Here is a 23,399-nt window from a genome sequence, read left to right on the forward strand (position 1 = left end):
CTGAAGAATGATGTTTCAGCGCAGTCTGATAAGGGATGAACTTGGGTCCTGGAATCTGCTGAGGATCTGTTATAATTATGGAGCGTTCAAACTGTGCCACATGTATACTGAACCTGTTTGTGACTCTGTCACCTACATTTAGTGTCTGCAGTTCACTTCCGCAGAGTCACAGCAGTCTTGTCTTTCCACGAAGAGCCGTGCACAGCAGTCTGCAGGGTGTAAAGCAGAGTGCGCGGGGCCACGAGTACTCATGTAAGGTTTTGTGTGGCATTTGTTTTCCAGAGCACGGTTCTATCTAGAAAGGGATTTGGGTTTGAAACCATGCACAAGAGTCCTTTTAGAAGGTGTGTTTCAATAGCAAATTTATTTTACTTTATCCCTTGTCTTTCCTGTATTCTAGTAGGACACTTGAAAATGAGCGTCATTCTCTCAGCCCATATGCATTAAAAAGGGTCTCGGTGTATTTTGGTTTAGCGTGGTACATAGAAAATTCACTCTTCTATCAGATTAGCAATGAAATGAGTTCCACAGTCGGTCTTGGAGTTGGGTACAAAGATGGAAGTGCATTTGAATTTGAAATTTGCAAACCTAACATTGTTGCTTCCCCAAAGTGCTCTGTTCTTTGTTGGCTACTTCGAGTTTGCTGGGTTACTATGGGATACTGTTCGGTATCTCAGAGAATCCCAGTCGAGCTCCTTTTTCTTAGCTGTGATCTCATTGATATTCTGATATTTCCTCTAGATCAAGAGGAATGGTGTTTGGACCGGCCAATTTAGGGGAAGATGCAATTAGAAACTTCATTGCAAAACATCGCTGCAACGCCTGCTGCCGGAAGCTCAAACTCCCGGGTATGCCCCAAACAATTCTGTTTTTTTCTAAGTAAATCTCTCCAAGAACAACATCCATTGTAACCTGGGATAGAGTAGAAAATCTCAATCACATTTTTATCTCATTCGCAGTTGAGGCCTGACTTTCTGCCTGCAAATTTTTCAAGTCTCTGAAGGGATTAAAAGGACAGGGATTTACTTCAGTTTCTGCCAAAATGCGATAAAACGGCATTGGGCCCAATGCTTGTCACAGTCTGTCCAAGGGGCAAGTTCTACAGACTTAATTGGGGTCCAGTGGACTGAGGCGGATCTCTGTGCCACTCCCCACCCTGAGGTCCTGCATGGTGTCCACAGTATTTCTAGTCTACTGATATTTACTCATTGGACACTTGGGAGGGTGGGTGTGGAAGGAAGAACAGCTGTCAATTAAAGTAGTGCTTTTTACTGCAAAAACCTGCCTCTTCACATGGATATGTTTTAAATCTGATCTGATAATGTAACACACTTTTTCTGAAACCAATATAGTCACCACAGAAAATATTCCTAACATGAAAGCGCGCAGTGGGAGGTCTGCGTCCCCCACATTGGCAGTCTCAGCTCAGTCTCATTCTTTCCTTTTATCTCAGAAGGGACACTTTATGTCTGTCTCAGCTTGCTCACTGTTTTTCTTAGATCATCCCAAGCTCCTCCTTAGAATGGAATTTCACATGTTTTCAGCAGACTGTCCCTTCCTGCCTTCAAGTGTTCATACCCTGAATTGGAAATCATCATCGTCCATTGTAACTGGGGATGGAGTGGGTGTAAATTTACAATAAAAAGGGCAATTTCTAATCTTGTTAGCGTTAGAAGTAAAAGGCTTGTGGAAGAAAAGCACTTGTGGGCAAGACCTAGAAAAGGGCTGGGATTTGGATTAGGTTCCTGGTTCCAGGGAGAACTAACAGCCTGTCCGACAGAGTTGGTGGTTGGGGTGTGTCCGTGGAGTGGGCAGACTGGGTGGGAGCAGCAAAGAGGGGAAGGTCGTCACTGCCTCCTTCTCACTGCCCAGGACTTTGCTCTCACAAACCACACGGCAGACCTGGGCACACAGATCAGTCCAGAGCATGCTGGCTGAGCCACCCACTGGCCTCTTCTCTGGTCACAAGGAACCCAGGGAAGCTCTGGGGCTGGACTGAGGGGCTTCAGGACCTCCAGGAAAGGGCTCTGTTGGAGGCAGGTGCTGATGTAGGTCTGAGTCATTGCATGATTGTAGGCTGGAGTCCAGTCCCTTAACGTGGTGTCCTCAGGCACAGCTCCTTCCCAGGTCTGCTTCACTGTACCCTGGACAGGGCAGCCGCTAGTTCTCGGAGACACAGAGATCACATCTGATGGGCCAGGAGAAAGGAAGACGTCAGATGTCACTCGCTGTGTACATCCTTGAGCCCCATTAGCTGTTTGTATGATTAATGTGGAGATCATTGTTTTTTTTTTATCCTATGCTGGTGAGTTTTACATGAGTAATTCAATAATTCCTCCATCTTTAGACCTAATCCATGGTTCCTTTCAAAACATTAGCACATTTAAGTGGAAATAAGAAATATCCTCAGTTAGGGATTGGAACGCTGAATGAAAAAATGTTTAGTCTGGAAAAGAGGAATGGGGTAGTTTTTCTTTTTTGCTTGATAATGTTTTATCTTTTCTTTCTTTCTCTGTCTATCTATCTATCCATCCATCATCATCTGTCGATCTTTAAAGAGGGGCAGTTTAAGACAGTGTATAAGGACATGGGATCCAGAGCCGGATAGTCTCAACCCACATCCCAGTTCTGCTTCTTACCGGGCCGTGACCTGAGTGCGTCTCGGTTTCCTCATCCGTACCCTGGGATAATGGCACTGATTTCATGAAGTTGGCGTGAAGATTGAAGTAGTTTATGGCTATGTTCAGGAACTGTTATTACTAAACTATAATTTGAATTATTTTCATATCCAGATAATTTTAACATTGCAAATACACAGAATATATGTTTAAGGTTAACAAATTTAATTACTATAGCACAAGATGGTACACAGGCATTTAAGCCCATTTTCCTCCATACATTTCTCCCCAAAGATTCCCCTTATTGGTTTTCTTTTGATATTTTCCTTTTCAAACAGAAGAAGGAGGCTTTAGGAAGCACAGGATCCAATAACTGGACAAAGCCTTCATAGGTGGTGCCAAACCTACGTACTGCTTTGTGGCAGAAGGCTGAGTACTGAAATCTTGAGATCACCATCTGGGCTGGACTCCTTGTCCCTGCCCATCATTCCACTGTGAAATGTCCCATTTGCAGGTTGGCATCGCTTAACTCTGGCCAGGTTGTGCCTTATAGGGCACTGCATATTGAATCAAGCAACCGACCCTCCCTCCCTGGCCCCAGAGAGCACAAGCCTAAAACAGCATTGGGGAGTTAGAGTCCCTCACGGGCGTGGGGCAGTAGGTGGTTTGGACGTGGTTGAGGGTTTGAGTTTCATGTAGGGGTGGCCTGAGGAAGCAGTGTGCTCTCTGAGTGCTTGGGAAAACTTGAATTTCAGTTTATCTGTGTGAGCACTGTGTTTCTGAGGGTCCACATAACTGTCTTAATTGTCTCCCTTGCAGATTTAAAAAGGAATGACTATTCACCTGGAGGGATAAATTCCACCTCTGGACTTGAAATCAAAGCAGAACCAGGTGATGGCTTTCCAGCAAGGAAAAGGTGTGGTAATCCTCCAGAAGACCTCACTCGACTATGAAAAGGGGCGGAGCGAGAAGATGACAGTCCCGGCCCTCCCTTCCATGAACTAACTACGTTGATGTAACGTGGATTATGTCACAGCTCTGTCAGGATGGCCTTCCCTGTGAGCCTCCATGGGACATGCCTCCTGCCTGCCCTTGCCTAAAGACCTCTTTCGTATATGAAGAAGGGGTTCTCCTGGATGCTGGTCTGGGTGCGGGGTGCTTTGTATGTGCTTTGTCATCTGTTCCACAGGAGGAGTCAGCTGGGAATTCTGCTCCTTCATACCTCATTGCTTCAGCTGGTCTCTTAGATCCCTTGAAGCAGAATGTTGGCACTGGAGAATCAGGGAGAGGAATTTAATTTATTTTCTCACTATGTGTGCTGACTCTAACCCCCACTGCTGTTCACCACCTTACCCACATGGTGTATTTGTTTATATATATGTACATAAAGAAGTCACTCGACATCCTCCTCTCTCCTTTCCAGTAGCATGGGGCTTTGAATAACAATAAGGGTGTATTTGCACAGATTGAAGCACACTCCTGCACAAACTACCCAGTAAATATTTAGTATTCTGGTGAAATCTTGGTGGGTTGGAGGTATTGTCAGTGAATCATCTGATACCTGGGCATTTCACGTTTCTTTGAAAGAAAGGAAAAGGGAAAGCTAAACCAAATGCCCTTGCATCTTTTTTTAAAAGGGAAACAAGAATATGCAAAACTAGAAATTATTAAGAAATGTTTTCCCTTCCCTTAAGCTCAGGGGTACTCTCTTTTCTAAAGCTGTGTATATAATTTTACAGGTTAACTTACTCTCTGTCAGATCCACTGGGGAAAGTGGGTTTCTGATTGAAACATGCTTTGAAGATGTTTGCTTCATTCCAGTGCAGAGTTCTGGTGGCTTAATGAATGCTCTGTCTATTTTAAGTGCCACCTGAGAATGTGTAATCATTTTGGAAGCCGGAGGGAAGGGTCCCTGGAAGCTGCACCTTACAGTACATTTTGGGGATGACTCATTTCCCTTTGACACTGTTGGAGTTGCCCGACCTCTGAACTTTTCACACAAGCAGGAACATCTCCTTTTCCTTTTCATAGAGTGTTCCAATCTATCAGCAGCAAACATCCTTGGTTTGAAAGACTTCACCTTTATCTTTAGTCCTTGCATTGGCTGGTCTGCTTTTTCAATCAACACTTCTGCATTCTTAGGTTGTACTTCAGGGGAAACACTGCCCAGGCATAGGGGTGTAAAGCCAAGGATCATGTCTGATTCTTGTGTGATTCACACAAGGACTAATTTATACCCCTTTTATTTTGGTTTTAGGGATGGCAGAAGGTAGGAAATTGGGTGATTTCTTGATTGGCAATGAGGATAAAATGTGAATGCTCTTTTCAGGGCTTGACTGCGTTATCCTACTCTGCAAATCAGTAGGGATCTATTGGCTCTGAGTTCAGTTGTGTGTTCAGCTGTGGGAAGAGGCAGCTTGCCTGTCTGAGGGTCCAAGAAAAGGCATTAATTCAGTGGTCAACTATTTGTTACCTGGAACGGAACTTGAAAATAAAGACATTTTGATTTCAAATTTCTGTGATGTGCTTTTTTCTTCCTTTTTAGAGAAAAATCACCAGAATAACATTGAAGAAGATGAACTCCTGGGCAAAGCTCAATGTGGGATTGCTTGCATGCAAATACTGAAGTGACAATCTTGATTTGAAGTGATTCATGACCATAAAAGGGTGGTGTATTCGTTCATTTATTTGGTCAGTTTTATTCAACAGATAGTTGCCTTATCTGTATCACGTGAGTGATGAGGATGCAATAAACATAACATTTCCTTGCCCCCCGAAAGGTATATGTCTTCCTTCCTCCCTCCCTCTCCCTTCCTTCCTTCCTTCCTTCCTTCCTTCCTTCCTTCCTTCCTTCCTTCCTTCCTTCCTTCCTTCCTTCTTCCTTCCTTCCTGTTCTTCTTCTTCTTCCTCTTCCTCTTCTCCTTCTCTTCCTCCACTTCGTTCTCCCTTCCCCCTCCTTCTTCTCTCCCTCCTCCTCCACCTCCTCCTTCTCTCTCCCAAGTTTGGATTTCTGGTCAGTGCTAAAAAATTTGACTTCTGGGCAAATGTTGATTCTGAATGTGTATCTCATTCCCTGTCTGCCAGTGGGCTGTAATTTCAGACTGGGATGAGAGAATTAGGGCAAATAAGAAGATAAAGAAGTGCTTTTTGGAACCACTAAAGAAAGGACCATATACTCTTTGCATGCGCACAAAGCCCATTTCTCAGATGGGACCTGAACCCGGGGACCAGAGAAACAGCCAGGTCTCAGAGTGTTTTCTGAAGGCGTCCTGTGCATAGGTTGTGACTTCAGCCCCATGACATCTTAAAGCTCTGACAGCTCTAGGGAATGAGATCAGATACAATTTTGGGTGTTTCTTGCCCTGTTATTATTTTCTCAGGTTTTGTAAAAAAAGTACTTGATGACTAATACTTGCCCCAAAACCATTTATTCAAGGTTTCATTTTTTTTTTTTCTATATTGGTGGCTGTTGCTTTAGGTGAGATGGACCACTCAGGTGCTTCGAGTCATGCCATAGCTGCCCCCGTCATGGCTTGCTGTCTCCCCATCAGTCACCAGTGTCCGGCACAAAGTGTGGCACATAAGTTTTTGATGTTATTTGTTGAAATAATAAAATCTTCAGATGATAAATTTTATTCACTAGGTGATAAATCAGATTTGCATTTTTAATCTAGAAGGGAATGATTACCAGTTCCTTAAGACCAAGCACAATTCTTTTGATCTCTCTCTCTCTCTTAATTTTCCAGGAAATAGCTTTTAACAACCTATACCTTGTCTATTGAATTCTCAACCAGTTCTTGCCCTTATCATCAGGGCGATAATACCACAGTACAGTCCCTCTTACTGGTGACTGTTGAAATGAGACGATAACTTCCCAGAAACTGCCTAGAAATAATCATCACTTTATTACCCTTTGAAAAGAAGATTGATAGAAAAGTCATTTGAAAGATGGTTAATTGCCATTCTCTCGTACAATTTCTTTACTCACATCTCTCCAAAGCATGAGAAGGGGCGGATTACTCTCTGAGGTCGGAATCTGAAGGCTGTGTGTTTGCCTCTTTGAAGTCTTCATATTTAATTTTCTGTAGTCATTTCTTGGGCAATTTTCTAAGAAACTAGTTGAAGCTAATTTATCATAAGTTAAAGTCAAATGACAGAAAAGATTTTTTTCCTTAACAGCATTTTATTCCACAGAGGTTAGCTTCTGAAGGAAAATAAGACTTAAATAGCATTTCAAATCTCCAGCCACACAGGTAGAGACACAGAATAGAAGGGGTTCTGAAAACCACACTGGTTTTTTATTTAGCACAGTTATTAATTTTGACTTTTCTTTTTAGAACATGATATACAGATAAAAAATATTTTTGTGAAATTCCCTCCTAAAAATAATTAGTTAGGTTGCCTTTTTTCAAAGAGAGATTGTTAGTTTTCAAGGGATAACAAATGTCATCTCTATTGTTGGCAGATGTTGGTATAATGTTATATAATTCATTTAACCTTTCTCTTAATCCCTAATTCTGAAATGAAGATGAGATACTTACCTTTTCAAAGAAAGGTGAACAATAATAAGAGAGCATTTATAAAGTCCTTTGAGAATCTCGTTTAAGAGGCTTCTTGTGAGCATGGGATCCAGTTCAATAAATAATAAGGGTTTTCATTTTTGATACTACGTGATCTTTATTTAATGTTTACAGAGGATGCTCAGTGGACCTGTCTCAGTATAAACACAGAAGTAGTTTCTGCTATTTACTTCTTTCCCAGGGGAATAAGCTCATTTCTCCCTTTCTATTTTGAAACTTAATTAAATAGTTCAAAATCAGGACATTTGCCATTTCACAGTGTCTCCTATTTATTTTGTTTTTTGATGGACTTAGGTTTTCCCAGCTAATTTCTTTTGCCATCTTCTGTCCAAAGAAATTCTTCCACAAGAAGTAAAGCCCAAAGCTTGTGCCATCATTCATCCGAGGATATGTTTACTAATTTTAGAGAGAGAGGAGGGGAGAGAGAGAGAGAAATATTGATGTGGGATAAACATCTATAGGTTGCTTCCCATTCCCACCCCGACTGGGGACTGAACCTGCAAGCAGGGTATGTGCCCTGACCAGGGATCAAACCTGCAGACTTTTGGTGTACTGAACAAACAATGCTCCAACCAACTGAGCCACCTGGCCAAGTCAGCAACTAGCTTCCTTTAGAATTATTTTTTCCTAGTGATTATTTTTCCATTGCGAACCTTTAGAAATTGTGTTTCCTAAATTAGTCATAAGGTCTTTGCGTGTATTATGGTAGTCTAGTGACTGTCCAAATGTGCACCTAACGAATTCCTCATTGAGGGGTTTGGGGAATCATCATGGCATCATGTGGTTACACTTTGGCTTCTAATGAATAATTTTTTCTGTATCCCGTTGTTCACCAAGTCAGAGGTCACAGAGCCTAGGCATGCTTTAGTTACCAAAAGAAACTCTTGGTGTGTGTTATGGACTGAATGGTATCCTCCTATAATTAATGTGTTGAAATCCTAACTCCCAGTACCTCAGAATGTCACCATATTTGGAGATCAGGTCTTTAAAGATGATTAAGGTTAAATGAGGTCAGTAAGGTGAGCCCTGATCAAATAGGACTGATCTCTTTAAGAGAAGAGGTGAGTAGGACACACCACATAGAGAGAGAAGATGATATGAAAGACATAGGAAGAAGGTGGCTGCCAGGCAGAGTGAGAAGCCTCAGAAGAAACCAGACATGCCAACACCTTGATCTTGGACTCCCAGGCTCCAGAACTGTGAGGAAATAAATCTGTCTTATTTAGGTCACCTAGTCTGTGCTACTTCATGAAGGCCCTAGAAAACTATTGCAGTATGTTGCCATGTTTTAGAATTCCCTACTCGCCCATGAAGTTTTGTAGGTGGGGACTTGGGGAGCAGAGATGCTGGTAACAGCAGTGGAGAGGAGAAGGAGTAAGGTGACATCATCTGCTGTGGGTGAGGACAGAGCATCACAGGTGGTGGCAGGACTGGTGGGTTATTTTCCCCAGGGAGTAGAGAGTGGTGTGTGCTGGAAGATTACGTGATGGTTGCAAATAAAGACAAACATGAGTCGGATGACATTTTAATTATGTGAATTCTTCCTATCCATGAACACAGTACGTGCTTCCACTTATTTGTATATTCTTCAATTTATTTCTTCAGTGTCATAATTTTCCAAGTATAGGTCTTCTACATTCTTGGCTAAATTTATTCCTGGGTATGTTATTCTTTTTGAAGCAATTGTGAATGTGATTGTTTTCTTAATTTTCCTTTCTGTTAGTTTGTTATTGGCATATAAAAATGCAACTGATTTCTGAAAAGTTTGCACCCCGCTACTTTGCTGAATTCACTTATCAGTTGTAGAAGTTTCTTGGTGAAATCCTTGGGGTTCTCTATGTACAGTATCATGTCATCTGCAAATAAAGACAGTTTTACTTCTTCCTTTCCAATTTGGATGCCTTTTATTTCTTCTTCTTGTCCTGTTGCCTATTGCTGTGAATGAGGGAGGTGAAAGTGCATATGACCTCCCTGTCTTGTTGCTGATCTTAAGGGGAACACTTGTAGTTTTTGCCTGTTGAGTATGATGCCGGCAGTGGGTTTGTCATATATGGCCTTTATTATGTTTAATTATGTTCCCTCTATTCTCACTTTGCTGAGAGTTTTTATAAATAGGTGTTAGATTTTATCAAAAGCTTTTTCTGCATTTATTGATATGACCATGTGGTTTTTATCCTTCATTTTGTTTATGTGGTGAATCACATTTATCGATTTGCAAATGTTGTGCCGGCCTTGCATTCCCAGAATAAATCCCACTTGATCATGGTGTGTTATCTTTTTGATGCTTTGCTCTATTCAGTTTGCTAATAATATTTTGTTGAGGGTTTTAGCATCTATGTTTCTGAGTGGTAGTGACCTATAATTTTCTTTCTTTGTATTGTCTTTATCTGGTTTTAGAATTAGGATAATGCTGGCCTCAAAAATGAGTTTGGGAACCTTCCCTCCTCTTGAATTTTATGAAATAGTTTGAGAAGAAGAGGCGTTAGTTCTTCTCAGAGTTTTTGGTAAAATTCACCTGTGAAGCCATCTGGTTTAGGGCTTTGTTTGTTGGGAGTTTTTTGATTATATTTCAGTTTTATTAGGTATAATCTGTCTATTCAGCTTCTCTGATTCTTCCTGATTTATTTTTGGAAGATTGTATGTCTCTAGGAATTTATCCTAACATAATTCCTACCAAGATTGCAATGACATATTTAACAGAACTAGAACAAATATTTCAAAAATTTGTATGAAATGACAAAAGGTCCCACATAGCAACAGTGATCCCGAGAAAGAAGAACAGAGTTGGAGGAATCACATTACCTAATATCAAACTATACTACAAGGCCATAGTAATCAAAACAGCCTGGTACTGGCTTAAAAATTGACACATAGGTCAATGGAACAGAATAAAGAGCCCAGAAATAAACCCACACATTTATAGTCAATTAATATTCGACAGAGGAAGCAAGCATATACAATGGGCTAAAGATTGTTTATTCAATAAATGGTGCTGGGAAAATTAGATACATGTAGAAAAATGAAACCAGACCACCTTCTTACACCACACACAAGAATAAATTCAAAATGAATCAAAGACTTAAAAGTTAGATCTGAAATCATAAAAATCCTAGAAGAAAACAGGCAGCAAAATCTTGGACATTGCTTGTAACAATTTTTTTTATCAGATATATCTTTCCAGGCTAGTGAAACAAAAGAAAAACTAAACAAATGGGACTTCATCAAACTAAAAAGTTTTTGCACAGCAAAGGAAATCATCAACAAAATAAAAAGACAACCCACAGAATGGGAAAACATATTCGACAATAGATCTGATAAGGGGTTAATATCCAAAATTTACAAAGTACTTATAAAACTGAATACCAAAAAACCAAACAACCCAATTAAAAAATGGGCAAAGGACCTGAATGAACACATGTCCAAGAAGGACATACAGATGGCTAGTAGACATATGAAAAGATGCTTAATGTCACTACTCATCAGAGAAATGCAAATAAAACCCATAATGAGGTACAATCTTACACCTGTCAGGATGGCTCTCATTAATAAGTCAACAAACAAGTGCTGGTGAGGATGTAGAGAAAGAGGAATCCTTTTGTACTGTTGGTAGGAGTGCAGATTGGTGCAGCCACTGTGGAAAGCAGTGTGCAGATACGTCAAAAATTAAAAATGGATCTACCTTTAGACCCAGTGATCCCACTTTTGGGAATATATCTGAAGGAATCCAAAACACTTATTCGAAAGAACCTAAACACCCCTATGTTCATTGCAGAGTTATGTACAATCGTCAAGATATGGAAGCAACCCAAGTGTACATCAGTAGATGAGTGGATAAAACAACTATGGGTCATTTACAGAGTGGAATTCTACTCGGTCATAAAAAAAGAAGAAAATTTTACCCTTTGCAACAGTATGGATGGATCTGGAGAACATTATGCTAAGTGAAATAAGCCACTCAGAGAAAGACAAATACCATATGATTCACTCATATGTGGAATCTAATGAACAAACTGAACTAACAAGCAAAACAGAGACAGACTCATAGATGGAGAACAGATGACAGCTAGTGGGGGAGCTTAGGGGGTGGGAGGATTGAGCAAAAAGGAAAAAGGACTCATGGACATGGACAACAGTGTGGTGATTGCTGTGGGGAGGTGTGTAAGAGGACTAAATGGTAATGGAAAAAATATAACAAAGATTAAACAAAACAAAACAAAACAAACATGGCCTGGGCTTCATGAGATCAGATGTTTGCCTACTGCGAAAGGACTTCTGGGGATCTTTTAGGAGACAGGGTAGGAGGAGAGGTGCAGTGGTTACATGTGGTGTAGTCCCTAGTTTTGTACAACTGTTCATTGCATATCCTATTCAAGAAATACTTATTGAGCCTTACCATGTGTTATGTCCTGAAACTAAGGTTAGACTCATTAGACAAGGTTCAGTTCTGTCTTCAAAGGTCTCTAAGACAAGTAAGGAGTTTACAATATGCTGACCCATCATTGCCCAACAACAATAATGATTTAATGATAATTTTTACACTATTATTATAGGTAACACGTATTGAGCACTCATTTATTCTAGGGATAAATATGTGCTACATATAATTTCATTTATCTGAATGTTACCCTGATGGGCTACATCTATTAGGACCATTACAAAGATTTGAAAATGCTGCTTATAAGTTAAGAGGCTTGATTAAGTCAGCTATTTAAGGAGGAGCTGGGATTTAAAGCTTGATCAAATCAATAAAGTAGAGCCTAGGCAGTAGCAAATTTAAATTTTTTTAGAGTTCCAGCCAAGATGGAGGCATAGGTAGATACACTTTGCCTCCTCACACAACCAAAAGAAGGACAACAAAAATTAAAAAACAGAAAATAACTAGAACTGCTAGAAAGTCGAACTGTATGGAAGTCTGACAACCAAGGATTTAAAGAAGAAATAGTCATCCAGACTGGTAGGAGGGGTGGAGACGAGCAGCTGGTGTGGAGAGGACTCATGGGAAGGCAGCAGCTAGAGGACCAGGGTAGGTGAGGCAGTGGCTGGTGGACCAAGGGAGGTGGTGGCTGGCAGAGTGGGCAGTCTGACATTTATGTGCGGATAAACTGGAAGGAACAACTAGGGAGTGAGATAGACCCCACAGCCCAAGATTCCAGCATGGGGAAATAAAGCCTCAAAACCTCTGACTCAAAAAACCTGTGGGGGTTGTGGTGGTGGGAGAAACTCTCAGTCTCACAGAAGAGTTCTTTGGAGAGACCCACAGGGTCCTAGAATATACACAAGCCCATCCAACAGTCAGCACCAGAAGGACCCAATTTTCTTGTGGGTAGCGGGGGAAGTGACTGAAAGCCAGCCAGAGCTGAGCAAGCAGCATTGTTCCTTCTCAGACCCCTCCCCCACATACAGAGCTACCACACAGCCAAGTGGGTTGCCCTGCTCTGGTGAACATCTAAGGCTCTGCCCCTTACTACATAACAGGCGCCTAGAGACAAAAAAAATGTGGCCCAAATGAAAGAACAGTTCAAAGCTCCAGAAAAACTACAACTAAATGACGAAGAAATAGCCAACCTATCAGATGCACAGTTCAAAACATTGGTTGTCAAGATGCTTCAGGAACTCACTGGGTAATTCATCAGCATAAAAAAAGACCCATGCAGCAATGAAGTTTGCATTATGTGAAATAAAGAAAAATCTACAGGGAATCGACATTGAAGGGAAGGAAACCAGGACTCAAATCAATGGTTTGGAGAAGGAAGAAGGAAACATTCAACCAGAACAGAATGAAGAAATAACAAATCAGAAAAATGAGGAGAGGCTTAGGAACCTCCGGGATATCTTTAAACGTTCCAACATCCGAATCATAGGGGTGCCAGAAGGGGAAGAGGAAGAACAGGAAATTGAAAACTCATTTGAACAAATAATGAAGGAGAACTTCTCTAATCTGAAAAAGGAAATTGACTTCCAGGAAGTCCAGGAAGCTCAGAGAGTCCCAAACTAGTTGGACCCAAGGAAGCACACACCAAGGCACATCTTAATTACATTAGCCAAGATTAAAGATAAGAAGAGAATCTTAGAAGCAGCAAGAGAAAAGAAAACAGTTACCTACAAAGGAGTTCCCATAAGACTATTAGCTAATTTCTCAAAAGAAAACTTGCAGGCAAGAGGGACTGGAAAGAAGCATTTGAAGTCATGAAAAGCAAGGACCTATATCCAAGATTATTCTATCCAGCAAAGCTATCATTTAGAATGGAAGGGCAGATAAAGTGCTTCCCAGACAAGATCAAGTTAAAGCAGTTCATCATCACCAAGTCCTTATCATATGAAATGTTAAAGGGACTTATCTAAGAAAAAGAAGATCAAAAATACAAACAGTAAAATGACAATAACTCACAACTATCAACTACTGAACCTAAAACAAAAGCAAAAACAAAAACAAACTAAGCAAACAAGTAGAACAGGAAGAGAATCACAGAAACGGAGATCACATGGAGGTTATCAGCAGGGAGGGGGAGAGGGAGAGGGAAATATGAAGCATAAATATGAAGGGAATATGAAGCATAAATGGTAGGTACAAAATAGGGGGAGGTTAAGAATAGTATGGGAAATGGAGAAGCCAAAGAACTTATATGTACGACCCATATACATGAACTAAGGTGGGGGAATACTGGTGGGAGGGGGATTGCAGGGCAGAGGGGAATAAAAGGGAGAAAAAAATGGGACAACTGTAATAGCATAATAATAAAATATATTTAAAAAATAAAAAAACTTTAATAAAGTTTTTATTTATTTAGTTTTAGACAGAGGGGATGGGAGGGAGAAAGAGAGGGAGAGAAACATCAATGTGTGGTTGCCTCTCTTGTCCCCCATACTGGGGACCTGGCCCGCAACCCAGGCATGTGCCCTGACTGGAAATTGAACCCATGATCCTTTGGTTCACAAAGGATCCATGATCCTCAGTCCACTGAGCCACACCAGCCAGGGCAACAAACTTAAAATTACTAGAGCATGAATCCCTATGGTGGTTTGAAATGCAGATTTGAAAATTAGGACCTACCAGGCCATTAGATGAGCAAATCCAAACTGGCATATGTACAATGTTACCTTGCATCCTCTGTGCATCTGTCAGTGTCAAGGAAATCTCTCCTGCACAGTTAATGGCCATATATAGACCGTGAGCCCATGGTGAAGCCACTCCCTCCTGACATCGTCACAAAGTGAGTGTGAGACCGTGAGTGGGTTTTAGGAGTCTGGCACTGTATCTGCCAGTGAATTTTTCTGCCTCCACTTGCATATCTGCCCTCTTTTTGTTGCCTTCCTAGATGATTAGGTATTTGTTGGTCAACACAACAACTAGCTATTTAATAGCATCTAGTGACCTTCCGGTTTACCAATTTATATTGAAAAATAGAATCTATGCAAACTACAAAAATTTATCAGCCTGATCATCACACTGTGTCCTTGGAGGACTTGGAAGCTGGATTGTAATCAGAGGATTGCTTAAAGTGCATGGAATCAGAACAAAGAGAGTTATATAAATCAAATATTTAATGGTGTCAGGCTAAGACATCCTGTTTCATTCCATCTTCTCCAGTGGGATGGGCCCGCCTGTGCGAGTGGAATACCCAAAGCGCAATACTCCAGATTGACTCCAAAGGAAGCAACAGAATTTCAAGTGGTGCTTAGGTCACCCTTGAGAAATATGGACCATAAGGAGAAGATATTTTTCTCTTCTGTCCTCCTTCCCTCTGTCCCATTTCCTTTTCTTTTCTTTTCTTTTCCTTCCTTCCTTCCTTCTTCCTTCCTTCCTTCCTTCCTTCCTTCCTTCCTTCCTTCCTTCCTTCCTTCCTTCCTTCCTTCTTTTCCTTCCTTTCCTTCCTTCTTTCCTAAATTTTTCTTTCTCTGATTTCCTATTTCTGTTACATCTCTTTATACTACACTGACTGAAAATATGTACCATGAAACAATTAATTTTATAAGTAAGGCACCATTCCCCACCCCCCCAAAATGTAGAATTAGAAAATCTGCGAGCTAAAGGGATAGCTGAAAGTAATGACGTCCAAGTAGATGTGCTTCATCCAAAGTTAACGTAAGTATTGTCAGAGGAGGGAGTAGAACTCAGCTTAATAATAACTGAATTTGTGTATTAAGGTAAATAATATCCTCTTGTATTAAAATTCTCTGTTTTCCTAAAAACTGTGCAGATGTTTCTGTGACTAAAATTGTAACTTGGAAGTTTTTAATAAGCTGTCAACTGAGACAAGTCAAATTTAATAGACAAGTTTAGACAAGTTTAATAGAAAAGCATAGACAAGTTTAATTGTCTATGCTTTTCAATGAGGCTAATTCATAAGATATGTGATTTCAGAATTCTAGTTGCAGAATGTTATTACAAATTAATGATTTTAATCATTCTCTTTGCTTATTTGTATGTACACATGTGTAATGTGCATTTATATAAATGGAAAGTAGTTATCTGAATACCAACTTTGGGTGAACATTGAAGATTAAGATGAAAAGACGGTAAGACTTGGATTTCAGTGACTGTGTCACATATTTCACGTTATTTAAGATGATTTATGATTCTATCCTATTGTCACCAGAAGCCTTCTTGGGCCTGTGAGTTGCCTTGAAGTTTCTCAGAGAGGCCTACATGGAATGGTAGAAAATTTGCTATTCCTTTGGAGCCAGAAGGATTTAGGTTTGAGTTGAAGCTCTGCTACTGAACAGTTCGTGACCTTGAACAACCTGTTTAACCTCTCTGAACCCAGTTTATCATCTGAATATGGCAGGATTGTTTGTTTACATGTTGGCATGTTTTGTTTTTGTTGTTCCCCATCCCAAGAATGTAGGTGGATGCCTCTGCCTCAGGATGTTAATGACTTATTGCAGAAGTTGCAAGGCCCACGAAGACTTCTGGAAAACCAGTGGGGGCTGGACCTTGGCATTGATGGGGGAAGGGAAGCCTACCCCAGGAAAGAGAAGAGAGATTCATTCCTGGAGATAGAGAAGAAGATGATGTTTTGTGTAAGAGGTACAGGGCCTGTGAAGGGCTAGTGGATGGATATCAGGAGAACTGATGAAGAGCTATGGCCTGAGAAGGCACAGGGAGCGATACATGCCCGTGCTGGTCACGGATCAAATGGAGGCTCCTGCCTTTGAGTGGATCATGTAGGCTTGGGACCAGGGCCCAATGGCCTAATGATTAGGAGCCCTTCCCTGTTTTCCAAGTGCTCGGTGAACAACCTTTGTTCTATGATTGACAATGTTACTGACATAGACTCTCTTTCATTTTAAAGAGAATAGACCTTTATCTAGATTTAGAAAAATAAGGTAATGTGCAATTCCTTGCACCTGAGTGTGGTGGAGCGAATTCATTTCTGTAACCTAATGTTCACGAAGCAGGGTTATTCTTCGAGTTAGAGATAATTCACAGAGAGCACTTAGAACAGGGTAAGGCACACAATAGGCACACTGAGAATTATTAATAATTATTATTTAAGATAATTTTATTTAATCATCAAAACGATTTCCAGTCCAAGATTGGTGGAGCTGGATCTGCTTTTTCTTTTTTAAAGAAGTTATTTTTAGGGCGATTTGAGGTTCACAACAGAATTGAACAGAATAGACAGAGATTTCGTCTATACTCCCTGCCCCCACACATGCACAGCCTCCCCCATTTGGTTCTCTTTTTAAGTGGGAGGGGGAGAGAGGGGGAAAGGTACAGAGAATAAGTAGCATAGATGATAGGTGGAAAATAGACAGGGGGAGGGTAAAAATAGTGTAGGAAATGTAGAAGCCAAAGAACTTATAAGTATGACCTATGGACATGAACTATAGGGGGGGAATGTGGGAGGGACGGGGGTGGGCAGGATGGAGTGGAGTGGGGGGGGAAATGGGACAACTGTAATAGCATAATCAATAAATATATAAAAAAAAAAAAGAAAAAAAAATTTTTTTAGTTGTACTTTTTCCATTACCATTTAGCCCCTTTATACCTTCTCCACTTCCCACAATGCTTCTGTTTTCAAATAAAGGACTAATAGTTCATGACACTGAGCCCAGAATGCCAGAATTGAAAGGGTTCTATATTAGGGGGGCTGAACAACAACAATAAATAGACACCTAAATGTGATGACTGAAAACACTAGACATTTACTTCTTGCTTACTGTGCAGGCTAGCACAGTCTGGGCTGACTGGCTGGGTTCTTTGCTCTACACTATAGTCTTTCTGTGACCCTGGCTGATGGTGGTTCTGTCCAATGTAGCAGACAGGTACTGAGGTTGCCCTTGGGATCTGCAGCCCCGTCGCCGGAAGCGGAAAGAAATATGAGGGGAGGAGAACACATGGGAAGTTTATGGGCCAGCCTTAGAAGTGGCACTCCTGTTTATGCGCCGTTGCTGGAACTCCAGTAAGAACAAGCTGACGTGTATGTGCAAAAGAAGCTGGGACATGGAATCCGGCAATATGTCGAGAAAGAGAAAAAGGAGTTCGATGAACAACTGGCAATCTCTGTTCCGTTAAGGATTATCTATTCTGGTCCAGTTCCTCATTTGATTGTAAGTCCAAAGGATGGATGAGTATTCTTTGCAATGGCTTTGGAAAGTGGGTTTTTTTTCTTTCTATAGAAATCTTTAATAAAAAGTTCTCCTTATTAGGAAGAGGGTATACTTTTGACTGACACTCTGTATCTCTCACTGGACAGCCATTTTCAAAATATCATCAGGTATAGTCTCTTATTTTCTCACAATTTATTTGTAATGGTAAAATCTACTGGAATGAGAGTTGGCTGTATTGATCACTGTTAGTTTGGTGACAGCTATAAAAAAATGTCCATTGTAACTTTTCTCTCACTGCTTGGCCCCATGCATTTGCCCCCCTCACCATCTGTCCAAGCATCACATGAAATCAAACATTTCTTGCCCTCGTTTCTCACTTGCATACAACCAGCTAGCAGGCAGATAAGCAGGGAGGTAAGAACAGAAATTTACACAAGGAGCCTATTAATACACTATACAAATGAGGGTCCTTTGGAGAATGTTGATTCATTTCCTACACTGAATGGCCATGCTCACTGTAAATTTCCATCATGGCAAGAGCTAAGATGGAGGAAGGCAACTTGGATATACATAAGAGATGGGGATTGACTAAATTTTATGAAGAGAGTTATGCACCTTTTCCACAAAGTAGAAGACATTAAAGGGTACTCCAACTTTAAAGCTTGGATACATACACTTGAAAATTATTTTTAAGAGTCATCTTGGATTATTTCTTGAAAGGAAGTGGTTGGAGGAGTTGAAACATTTTAATGAAATATTTCAATTTATCCAAATTTACAATTGAAGATATTTCCAGAGGACTATTATGAAAATTTATGATTTGCTCCCTTTAAGCCTGCTAAGAACCATGGCTGGCAGAGAATAGGCAGACTAGACAGAACACATGATCTTTTGTAACCGCCCCCGCCACTCCAGTGGCTGCATAATTACTTTATTGGTTCAGTCACTGATGTATTGATTTAACTAAGATTCATTAAGTGCCTAGCATTTGCCAGGCACACTGCTGAGATTAGAAAGTGGGTACTCACAGGTCCTGGGATGACAGACATGTAAAACAACCTCATTGGCCCAAAAGCTACAATTGAGGCATTTGCAAAAATGCTTTTGAAGTTTACGGTAGGAGGGATTCCCTTTCTCAAAAGGGAAGGAAAGGCTTCATAGAGAATGGTAAGAAGGAATTCACTCGGTGGAGGGAACAGCAGCTGGGAGAGATGTTTGGGGCGGGAGATTAGTTGTGTGGCTAGTTCCTACACACACATCGAAGGGATAAGGTAGGAGGCGGTAAGCGATGAGGATGGGTAGACTGGGTAAATTTGTTAAAAGAGTTTCATGTACAATAATTTTAAGAACTGAAGTTTTATCATCAAGCTAGGGAGGTGAGGAACTGTTTTAAACATAAGGAATTCTGGGCTAATTAATTCATTCAGAGAACACTTATTAATCATCCATTGAGTATAAACTGCTTGGTTGTAGAAGTCTATCAGAACATGATGTAGGACCAGCCCGTAAGGAACTTACAGTATGTTGAATGATTGCAACCAGTACAGATGGCTCCAGAGATTTGGGGGGAGGACTTTAATTGCTCCTACCATCAACCCATTCCAAATTCACGTTACATCACCATTAGCATTATCATTGCCTATGATGTGGCTGATGAAATTTTTCTCAATATTATGTTAAGTATGTTTTGGCAAGTGCTGCTATTTTATTGGTCTATAACATAAAACCTACATAAAAACAATGTCCTTAGTACATAAGCAAGAAAAGATCCCTCATCCACCTTCGATCAGATAGCCCCCTCCCCACGCCTTCCCCATATAGGAAGTCTGGAGCAGCCAACAGTGACAGGTTTACTGTTTACAGAGGCGAGGTACTCTACTAGGTCTGTACGGAGGGACACACAGACCCAAATCAATTGGAGTATAAGGAGGTGTGTGCAGAAGGTACATGCCAAGGCTCTTCTTTTTTATTTTTTTAAAGATTTTATTTATTTTTGGAGAGGGAGAAGAGAGGGAGAAAGAGAGGGAGAGAGACATTGATGTGGGAGAGAAACATTACTTGGTTGCCTTTCACACGCCCCCTACTGGAGACCAAACCAGCAACCCCGGCATGTGCCCTGGTTTGGAATTGTACCAGTGACTTTTCGCTTTGCAGGACAATGCCCAACCGAGCCACATGGGTCAGGGGGTGCCCAGGCTCTCTCGTGGGTACTTAATGTGCGCAGCAGGGGAGGTTTCCTGGAGGGACCAAAGACAACCCTGAGCCATAGGGAATGAGAAGACTTTGGAACAGAGGAAGGGGAAGGGCGTTTCTGGCAGAGGGCTTGTCAGGGAACAGGAGTGAGGTTTGATTTGACTGGAGTGCATTTCAAGTGTTTCGGACTGACTGCTCTGTTTGCTCTGTGGAGTAGAAGTTGGAGGCTGAAGGCTGGAGAATGAAATGGTCACCTTGATGAGGAAAAGGTGTCGAAGACAGTGTTTAGGCCCATTTGACCAATGTCTATTCCTTGATAACCATCTAATGGACCTAAGTGAGCTGTGGAGAGAGAAAGGAAGCCCACTTTTATTAATATGACTCATCATAGCTCTCTCGTAAATTATGCTCTTGCTCCAAAAAATCTCATAAAACAGTGAAAATCATGACCCCGGTATAAACTCCCAAATTGCTCTTTGGCCATAGTCTACTTTTCAATGCTGTTGGCATCTTCTTTTTCCTGACCTGCTTGTCCTGGTCTGAGAGGTTGAGTGTTGCATTTTTGGGCCTGTTGGATTTCCCTCAGGCCAAGGGGACCACCTGGGTTAGTAAGACGCTCATTTTCTTTGGATCTAAGGGTCCGAACTTGTAATTTAGGAGAAGCATGTAGAGGGAAAATCACATGAAAAATGTAGGTATGCTTGATTTTAAAAGATAGAAAATGGTCTTGCCCCCATTTAATTTTTAGAGGAAGCAATGAAAGCTGAAGGTTAAAGGTCTCCCAGGGAAACAATATTTCAGCCGGCCAGACATGGTTTCTCCAAGTGCCGCGGACTGTTGGTCCTCCCTTCGTTGGGGTCATCAGGCACACACTTGCTCTAGGAGTGGGCTCCTCATACTTGCCCTACTCATGGTACAGTCTACACTTTTTCTTTTTTTTAACCAAGGCGAGACTCGACCAAGAGTTTACCTAAGGCAGTGAAAAGAGATGCAGTGAGAACTCTTCTTAATTTCAGCATCAGCTATCCTAACTGTGGACATTTCAAATGGCCTAACCTGACACAGCCTTGCAGTAGTATTTCTTTGCCTACCAATATTAACTGATTGACCCTTTCAAACATTTGCGGGCCATGTGCCTGATCCGTGGGTCTCTGACTTCTGCCTCTGCCAAAAGCAACTTCTAAATCATGAGTAAAATTTTAATTATGTGTCTCTGAGTGAAGTACTTTCGTTTTGACTCCTGCGGAGACATGTTTCAATTAGCCAATAACTCTGTTGGTTTCTGGGTGAGGGAGGCTTCTACTGCCCAGGGCTCCCCTCAAGGCCACTGGCCCACCTGGGAAAGCTGCTTTGTTCCTTTTTTTCCGGGGAAAAAGATCAGGCAGCACCAACAGCACTCATCCCTCTCTTCTGACACAGAAAGCTTCCATGCCCTCTCGTCTTATTTTGTCCCCAGTCAGGTAGAGTAACCTTCCCCTGGTTCAGCTGGATCAAGTCCATCACCCAGCCTCCAATCTGAGCCTCCCAGCCTCAGCTAGGATTTGAACTTGTGGTCCCAAGAGCAGGATGGATTAGTGCTCAGGGCTCTCACGCTGACTCGATCAGAGCTCTCCTCCTCACATCACCATTATGTGAATGGCTCTGTTAACCAAACCTATTATCTTTCCCCCTTGGTTTTCAAGTTGAGAAAGGGAAAGCAACTTCTTTAATGGCCCACAGATTGATGATTAACATTTTACATGTCCCTGCTGCTAAGTGAAAGAACTGCTTTGTGGACAGTGAAAATGCCTAGGAGAAGGAAGCGGGAGTCAACTTGGTTTATTAAGTTGTGCTGCTTCATTAATCACAATCTTTTTTTTATGGCAGTGCTTAAAGGCCCATCCATTGTACTTCTCGGGAATGGGGCAGATCAAACACAAGTGCTTTAAGTGCACCTTTGACATCTGGCATAGCAGCCGGCTATCTGCGATATTGCTCTCAAGCAGTGTGGGGAGCTGCATTTACTGTGACCATGCTGGCCCTTCTGATTTAAGCTTCTGCAGAGGGCAATGAATTACCTTAAAGGAGCTCCACTGCACAACTCTAAGTTTTATGCCGGACCCCTGCCAGCTTCCCCACTTTATGAGTATGAACAATCAGACAATTGAACTGATTTGACTTTGCCACTCCTGGAGTTTCATTGCCTTGAACCTGGGGATGTAATGATGGCAGTGCCAGGCTAAGTGCCGCTCTGACTAGCAGCAGTGCCTGCTGCCCGTTCAAGTAGGGCACCCGTCCTTGTTAGCCGAAAACCGCTCTGATTTGCAGCAAGGGGGAAAATAGATCCTGTGCAATCAGATTAACTCAGCTCTGAATGTTATTTTCATTTAACACTGTGGAATCAGGCAGTGTCCCAATTTTTCCCCCCCAGTGGAGTTTCATAGCACTGGTGCAGAAGGCACCTGCTAAGTCCTGATACAGACGGCACGCACACACACTCACACACTCAGATAAACTCACATACATACCACATGTATGCACCTAGTTGTAGGCAGGCTCAGGCTGAACAAGTACAGTCAGAAAAAGGGCATCTGGTCTGGGCATAACCTGAGAGCGAGTAATTTGTAATGTTTAAACTTCATGTCAGTACATACACATTTCAGCTCTGTGTGTGAAACTGAAGACAAGCACTAAGGTTTCATTATTATACTTTCTATGTCAGGGAACATACTCACTTTCAGATTTTATAAGTAAAATGAATTTCCTCTGACATCCTTTGAACTGCTATTATAGTATTTGGAAGAACAATGGAGTGCTCACGATAAAAAAGCCAAAAAATTCAGTGAAGAACCCAAAAGGAGGTACAAGTCACCCATTATCTTAATACTTAGAGATTCTTATTTAAACTTTACCCACCTGCCCTGGCTGGTGTGGCTCAGTGGACTGAATGCTGGCCTGCAAACTGAAAGGTCGTGGGTTCGATTTCCAGTCAGGGCACATGCCTGGGTTGCGGGCCAGGTCCCCAGCTGGAGGTGTGTGAGAAGCAACTGATTGATGTATCTCTCACACATCAAAGTTTCTCTCCCTCTCCTTCTCCCTTCCTTCCCTTCTCTCTCTTAAAAAAAGAAAAGCTAAACTTTACCCACACATCTCTGTAAATGTACACTGATTGATTGCTTCATGTGTTCATTTTGCCATCTATAAGCAGATCTAAATGTTGTTAGGACAGTATGGAAAACACACACACACACACACTCACTCTAACAAAAAACTCCTGGGAATATCAGTCTCCTGTGTTCAAATACTTGCTCGACATTCATGGCTTGTCTCAAAGTCTAGCAGACATTTTAATACCTATGCCCCTCGTATCCTCCCAAATCTACACCTCCCATGCTCTCTCCCATATCAGTTAATGCTGCCCATCCCTTTGGTTGCTAAGGCCAAAATTTCAGAATCATCCTTGATTCCTCCTGTT

At 41.5% G+C, this 23,399-nt stretch overlaps 1 protein-coding gene across 4 annotated transcripts in view; it reads left to right on the forward strand.

The window, feature by feature from the left end:
- The window catches only part of TRPM6 (transient receptor potential cation channel subfamily M member 6), a 149,602-nt gene extending 144,489 nt beyond the window's left edge, over positions 1–5,113 (forward strand). For 3 of the 4 annotated variants that reach the window (XM_045191439.2, XM_045191442.2, XM_045191446.3), the window contains 2 exons: positions 742–848; positions 3,438–5,113. In XM_045191439.2, coding sequence (XP_045047374.2) covers positions 742–848; positions 3,438–3,571 — 241 coding nt within the window. In that variant the 3' untranslated portion in view covers positions 3,572–5,113. The remainder of the gene's footprint in view (positions 1–741; positions 849–3,437) is intronic. The other variant, XR_006654807.2, reaches the window with a different exon arrangement.
- Positions 5,114–23,399: the final 18,286 nt, after the last annotated feature.

This window comes from Desmodus rotundus, chromosome 1, assembly GCF_022682495.2.
Source record: "Desmodus rotundus isolate HL8 chromosome 1, HLdesRot8A.1, whole genome shotgun sequence".
Classification (NCBI taxonomy): Eukaryota; Metazoa; Chordata; class Mammalia; order Chiroptera; family Phyllostomidae; genus Desmodus; species Desmodus rotundus.